The sequence below is a fragment of the Vigna unguiculata genome, chromosome 1 (genome assembly GCF_004118075.2).
Source record: "Vigna unguiculata cultivar IT97K-499-35 chromosome 1, ASM411807v1, whole genome shotgun sequence".
In the NCBI taxonomy this organism is placed as follows: domain Eukaryota; kingdom Viridiplantae; phylum Streptophyta; class Magnoliopsida; order Fabales; family Fabaceae; genus Vigna; species Vigna unguiculata.
Window position 1 is genome coordinate 23395119 of NC_040279.1, and position 7385 is coordinate 23402503.

At 35.6% G+C, this 7385-nt stretch overlaps 1 protein-coding gene across 1 annotated transcript; it reads left to right on the forward strand.

Annotated features, from left to right (window-relative positions):
- The first annotated feature begins 366 nt into the window (after positions 1 to 366).
- On the forward strand, positions 367 to 7169 carry LOC114189838 (sporozoite surface protein 2-like). Its single transcript, XM_028078553.1, has 6 exons — positions 367 to 492; positions 619 to 832; positions 1502 to 1614; positions 1682 to 1813; positions 1905 to 2095; positions 6638 to 7169. The coding sequence occupies exons 1-6, from the start codon at positions 367 to 369 to the stop codon at positions 7167 to 7169; spliced, it is 1308 nt and encodes a 435-aa protein (XP_027934354.1).
- The last annotated feature ends 216 nt before the right edge of the window (positions 7170 to 7385 follow it).

Below are 7385 nucleotides of genomic sequence, written 5' to 3' on the forward strand. Positions count from 1 at the left end.
TTTTTTATTATTTGCTAATTTAAATGGAAGAAGAATTAGATATGAGTTACTTGAACAATGAAGATATAATGGATGATGTAATGGGTGTGTACTTTAATATAGTTACACGTTTACGTCTTCAATTACAATTGCGTTCGGCCTTAGTTGCATTAACAATGCTATGCATTGTTGCACATGCATTGTATATACTAAATATGGCAAGCACAATAAATACTATTAATGAGTATTTGTTAAACAAAGATCGTCGTAGAGACCAGCTGATGTCATACTTAGTTCACACTAATCGATGTCGTGACATTATCCGCATGGGACCAGAGGAATTTATTAACTTATGTAACCGTCTAAGAGAAACTGACTTAGTGAACGATGCGGTTAGGTCAACCATCGAGGAACAAGTTGCCAAATTTCTCCACATTATTGGACATAATGTCAAGAATCGAAGCGTGGGATTTTTTTCCCCATGTGGTGCCGAGGTTCATCCCCATGTTCAAGGTAGTAGTCGATTTTTCCCATACTTTAAGGCAAATCTGTCCAAAGACGCATTCATTTCCAATAATGGGACATTCTTCAAACAATGTGCTAATATTTTGAATTTGTCAAAAATTATGATTGTATAAGCGCCATGACGAAACTTATGTTCGAGTCCGAGTTCCAAGAGCTGATGCTCCAAGGTTTCGAGGAAGCAAAGATTGGCCAACACAAAATGTCTTCGCCGCATGTGACTTTGATATGAAGTTCACGTATGTATTGGCTGGCTGGGAGGGAACAACATTCGATTCAAGGATATTGAAAGATGATCTTTCTAGAGATGATTCGTTAGTCATACCTGAAGGTTAGTCAATTATTTATTTATTTTGACATCCAACATACATCACTGATAACCGGTGTGTGCCAAATAATGTAGAAAAATATTATCTTGGGGATGCAGGATTTATGCTTAAAAGATCAATTTTGACCCCTACAAAGGTGTAAGATATCATCTTAAAGAGTACAGTCGGAGAGGACCACAAAATCCCTGAGAATTGTTTAATCATCGTCACTCATCACTCAGAAATGTTATAGAAAGAACTTTTGGGGTGTTAAAAAAATGTTTCCCAATTATTAGCAGTGGAACTGAACCACATTACTGTTTCGAAACAATGACACATATTGTCTTAGCCTATTGTATCCTACACAACTTTCTACGATCCGTTGACCATGATCCAACAATGCTTGATGAGGTGGATAGAGAGTTGGCTGAAGAATATCAAGATGGTGGCAACACGCAACAAATTGAGGATGATTATAAACATGATTGTAATTTAAGGGATGAAATAACTAATCGAATGTGGATAGATTATGAGAACAATTAAGTTGATGTATTAATGTTTGCTAATGAAATGCATATATCAATGACTAATGTGTGTTATATAGTTATGGTGAAGTAATGTATGTTGTTAATTTTATTTATAAAATGTTATGTTTTAGTTACCTTTGCTTCCAATAGGTGCTAAATGAACAGGGGTAAATGACTTGCAATCTCAGTGGGATGACGTGAATTCACTAAATGGACAACGGAGATGGAAGTTGGACTACCCAAGCCTACAGGGTGGATGGAAGTTGGACAACCCAAGCGTACAATAACATACTAACTAATCTCCATGAAGTTGAGTTTGTGAATCTTAACAAAAACAATGTTAAGAATAGACAAAAAGTACTGAAGGAGAAGTGGAGTGAGGTCCATGACTTATTTTGTTCCCTTAGTGGATTTGCATGGAACAACATATCAAAGGTCTTTGAGGCTGAAAACGAAGTATGGGATGAGTTGTTGCAAGTAATATCAAACAACAACACTGTTATTTTATATTGGCATGCGACAAATATGATCTTAACCTTTTTTTATGGCAACATGTTTACAATTTTAGTCAAAGCCTCACGCAACGAAGTGGCGAACTACCCCTATAAGGCATTATGACCTCATGGAGGAATTATGCTCATCAGATCGAGCAACTGGTGTAGGGGTAAGAACTACATCACAAGCTAGTCGGATTTGCCAACAAAGGCGTATAAAGGTTTATTTGAATGATGAAATGGAGTACACACCTGAACCTCCAGGGTATGAACCACGTGGGGAGCCTTACCCACCGTCACCACCATCCATGGATGAGTACAGTCCGGGCCCGACCTAAAGTGTTCCTTCTGTACTGTCTAGTGGAACCACATCATCCCGAGGATAAAAAAGAAAAGCACCAATGATTGACATTATGGGTTCTCAATTTGACAAGCTCACCGCCAAACTCGATGGATTCATGGAGGTCATGGGTGCCAGAAACTCACATTTTTAAAAGATGTCAAACATTGTCGAGCGCCAAGTCATCGCCATTAAGAAATGTAACGAGATTCTAAACGAGCAAGTTGGCATGATGAAGCGGAGCTCGACTTTCCAGTATACAGAAAGTGATATTTGGGAAATGTTGTCAGGTATGAATATCCAAGACGAAAGCCTTATGGAACAGTGTTATGATTACTTGTGCTCAAATCCAACTCATACAAAGCGACTTGTGGGAATGCCACAACATCTTTGACTTAATAAGTTATATAGTATGATGGTTGGTTGTAGTGGATAGACATTTACGACCATTTCTATTCACGTGTGTATGTTGACTATGTTTTAGTACTTTCTTATTTTGTGTGGAATTAATTATGGTGTTATTGTAATATTAATTTGGTATGTTGACTCTATTATTATGTGTTGAATGCAATTAACTGTTCACTTTGTTAATGTTGAAGTTGACCACTTTATTAATCTTCCATCTTCTTAATTTGCGAATGTTATTTATGTGACTAATCATATTGTCTTTTATTATTAAAGTTTGATTTGTCATGGCTTCCTCATCATCAAAGTATAGACCTAAAGTTCGTAAGGATAAATTAGTAGTAGTGAAAGAGGATAAAAAACGATATTTTAGCACTGTCACACAAATGGAAAATTATGGAAATTACTATTACCATAGAAGATTAATAGAGCCCAAAATTATGAACTTGGAGTCATTTATCGATTCTAGGCTTTATTTCCATTAGCACCTTCTGTTTCAAGGCCTCTCAAATTATGTCACATTATCCTATTCGAACTTTCCAGAACTAATTAAGGTGTTTTACGTAAATCTACAGATCTCTGGAAATGGTTATCTGATGAGTAAGGTCAACAAGAAGAAAATTATACTGAAACCATCTGATTGGTTTCAAATCTATGGTCTGAAATATCAAGGTTGAAAGTTATCATTACCAGAGGTGCCACGAGACCTGAACTATAACCGGGACATGGCTTTGGCATCCATGGTTAGAGCAAGTGCCTGTTTTAAATTAGTGGAGACGGTAGGTGTCCTACAAATAATGATAGACTATTACAGTACGTGATAGTGCACTTTTTGACACCATGGATGACTAATATCTCACAAATTTTACAAGATGACATTTTCATGATGTGGGCTTTGAAAAGTGACATCTTAATTAATTGGCCACATGTCATCATGCAAAACATGTTGAAGTGCAAGGGTATTGAGACAGGTCTTCCATATGGAATTTTGATAACTACAATTGTGATATATGTTGGTGTGGATCTTTCGGTTAATACAACCACGACTATATCTTTAAGATAGCGATTTTCAGTGCAAAATTTGAAGAAGTTGAATATAGTTCACGTCAACGGTGAATGGCAACACCTTCGTGTTCGTAATGATGACGCAACATAAGGAAGACAACAAAGTCCAATGGATGAAGATAGTGATGACGGAGAGAACGATGATGTAGAAAATATGGTGGAACCTCCAAACCCCACAGGTCAAGAACTATTAACTTAAATATGGGGATGAGTACAACAAATAGAAGCTATGTTACAAACAATGACCATAAATGTCGACCGACATTTTAGTGAAGTGAATTCCACTGTCAACAAGATTTATCACCTTCGTAACAGGGATGACGACTCAGATGAGTGACTTGTATTCTCCTACTCTTTCATGCAATAAATTTTATTCATTTTTTTATATTTTATATTTTATAAACTACTTGTTGTTCTTCCTTGATAACTCTGGTTCATTTTTGTGTGTTTAATTAGATGGACCCGAGAATAATGGAGCTCGTAGAGGAATCAAGTCATATTAATAGAAGATTAGTTGTTGCAATAGATTGCCAAAGAGTTGCACTTCAATCAAGAAACAAACTTATCACAGAGTATATTCGTCTCAGTCGTTGCTAGCCTTTATTTCAATATAGTGAACGAGAGATATTTGACATGTTATATCAACTATGAACATTGAAGATGTCAACCTATTCACACGGTGCTAGAATACCTTTGTTCCCACCCATTACATACAAGGTGTATTATGGGCATGTCGATACATTTCTAGATGAATAGGTTACTTCGTTATATGAATGAAGGGGTCTAAATGTAATGTTTATTTTATGATGTACTTTCTTCTTATGTACGAACTTCATTACATGTGAGACTTCTTCCTTGTAACTTTATTTTGGACTTCGTATGCTATGGACTAAGTCGTATTTTCATTACATTCTGCTGACAATTTCTACTTTTTTTACAAAGTCAAAAATACTTTTTCGTAAGTTCTATGCTTTAAATTATTTGGTCATGTCAATATATATTAAAATTCTTAAACATAAAACTAAGAAAAAATTAACATTTTATTGTAGTACTTTTTTGACATTAATAAAAGTTAAAATTTTTTATTTTTCATTTTTCAATTAATTTTAATTATTTTTATGATTAAAATTAATTAATTTAGGAATTATTTTAAGAACATCAATTCAAAAAATTAATCTCTTTTTACACAAGGGTATTATGGTAACTTAATAAATATATCTATTTTAACAATTAATTTTATCTATCACATCAATCAAATCTTTCACTAACTTTCATAAAACTTATCTCCAAATACACTCACTTTATTCTCTAAATTCACTCAAAAAAACAAAAAAAATCCGTCCACCCAAATCTACACAAATCCATCTTCCCACTCCCCCATATCCACCCCCCATAGGAACAAAGCCTAAGATATCTCATAAAAGATTAGTATATTATATGAGGTCAAAATGGTGTCGTCTGCATAATATGACATCATCTTAATTGTCATCATCTCGATAATAATAAAACATATATATAGACCATGTTGGTTTTCCATAATAAGATTAACACAATTAATCAAGGATTAAGTAAACAAGTCAAGTTACCCAAAAGGGGTCTTGACCTAGGTAATTCATGTTCATCCAAGTAAAAGTTCATAATAATAACATAAATAAAAGTATTCACAAAGTAATATTTACGTATTCATTATTATACTTATTGTTATCTTACACATATTTAACTTGAACATTGGAGTGTCATTGCAGATATCTCAACACTTTAACCTAAACGTACTCGGTTGGAGAGAACATCCCAACTATTAATGTAGAATCTTAGTGAGTCGAATAAGAAAATTTGACACATTGTAGAAGAGCTTAATGCAAAAAAGTGTTTTCTTTGGACATATATTACTTGTGTTTTGGTTCAACAAGAAACATTAACCATTTAATATATAATATTTTCTTAAATATAATGTTAATTTATTTTCTACCTAATGAGAAAAAAACACGGATTAGAGACACATGGTGATGTGTTTATTCATATATTTTTCATATAGGACAAGTGAATTATTCTGTCAATCAATAAATATAGATTGAGCATTGAGGTGAAAATAAGTATAAATTTATTAGAAATTTTTTTACTCAAATAAATCAATTCTTATTTTAATTTTGAAACTATATATATTTATTGTTTATGTTGAGAATTCGAACTTCGCAATATGAAGTACACCCTTTTTATTTTATTTCATTTGTAAAAGGAATTGAAAAGATCGATTGAAATTCGGATTTTATCAAATTTCAATTTTCTTAAAAATTATTTTAATAAATAAAAAAAAAGAAAAAAAATAGAGATTGTTTATCATTGAGAATTTGATTCCGAGATCAAATTCTTAACATGTGAATAGTGAATTAGCTACTTTGGAAATTAAAGTAAGGATGAATTAATTTGGATAGGACTCTTTTCTCTTTTTCTTTTTAAATGAGTTTATTTTAAGAAAAATAATTAAAAAATGAATTTTTTAAATTTCAAAAAATAAAAATTGATAGCAATCATGTATGAATCACTAGAAAATATATGTAAAAAAACCTTGTGCTGATCTTCTCAACATTGGTTATCCTTTTAATGTCACAATTGATAACATCTCTCTTTGATTATGAAACTCTACAAGTGCCTTAGTTAGATGAAGCTATTTTATATTCCAAAGCAAGACTTCCATCTAACAAAATGCTTGCAATTTCAACAATATCAACTTTGATGTGTGGGATCACGTTGATTTCTTGATTCAAACATCTTATTGCCATTTGATGCATTCACTTATACATATAGGTGTCAATTTGGTCCAGCCCATAGGGCTTGACCCTGACTCATGTGAGTTAGGATAAAAAAAGCCCACATCGAAAAAAAGTTCCCATTAAAGAAGCCCATAGGGCCAAAAACCCCACAAAAGCCTTCTGGGTCAGGACCAATCCATGGGCTTTTATCTTCAACATTAAAAATATATTATTATCTGTGCGACAGACTCAACGACCCGGACAAGCAAGACGACCCGAATAGGCCCAACGACTCGGACCTGCCTAACGACCCGGACGGACTCAACGACCCAGACAGGTCCAACGACCCGAATGAGTTTGACAACCCGAACGGGACCGACGACTCGAACATGCTCGACGATCTGAACGAGCCCGAAGATCTGGTCGAGCTCGACTATCTGGCTGGGCCCGATGATTCGGACGGGCCAAATGACCAAAACCTGCATGACGACATGGACGAGTTCGAGGACCTGGACGTGACCGACGATTTGGACGAGCCAAACGAACAAGACAAGTGTGACGCCCTGGACGACCCCGACCACTTGGACAGGCCCAACAAACCAAACGAGTCCAACGACATGGACAAGCGTGACAACCCGGACGGGCCCGACAACATGAACATGCACGATGAACCAAACATGCCCGATGACCAAGATGAGTCTAGCAACCAGAACGAGCCTAACGAGTCAGACGAGCCAGAAGATCCGGATGGGCCTGTCTGGTCGAGCCCAATGACCTAGACAAGCATAACGACTCGGACGGGCCCGACAACCTGGACGGGCCCAACGAACCAAACAAGCTTGATGACCAAGATGAGTCCGACGAACCAAACGGGCCCGATGACCAAGATGAATCCAATGACCAGAATGGGCCAAACGATCTGGATGAGCCACACGAACTTGATGGGCCAAATGAGCTAAATGGGCCCATGCGAATAGTTGGGCTCGTCCGCGTCG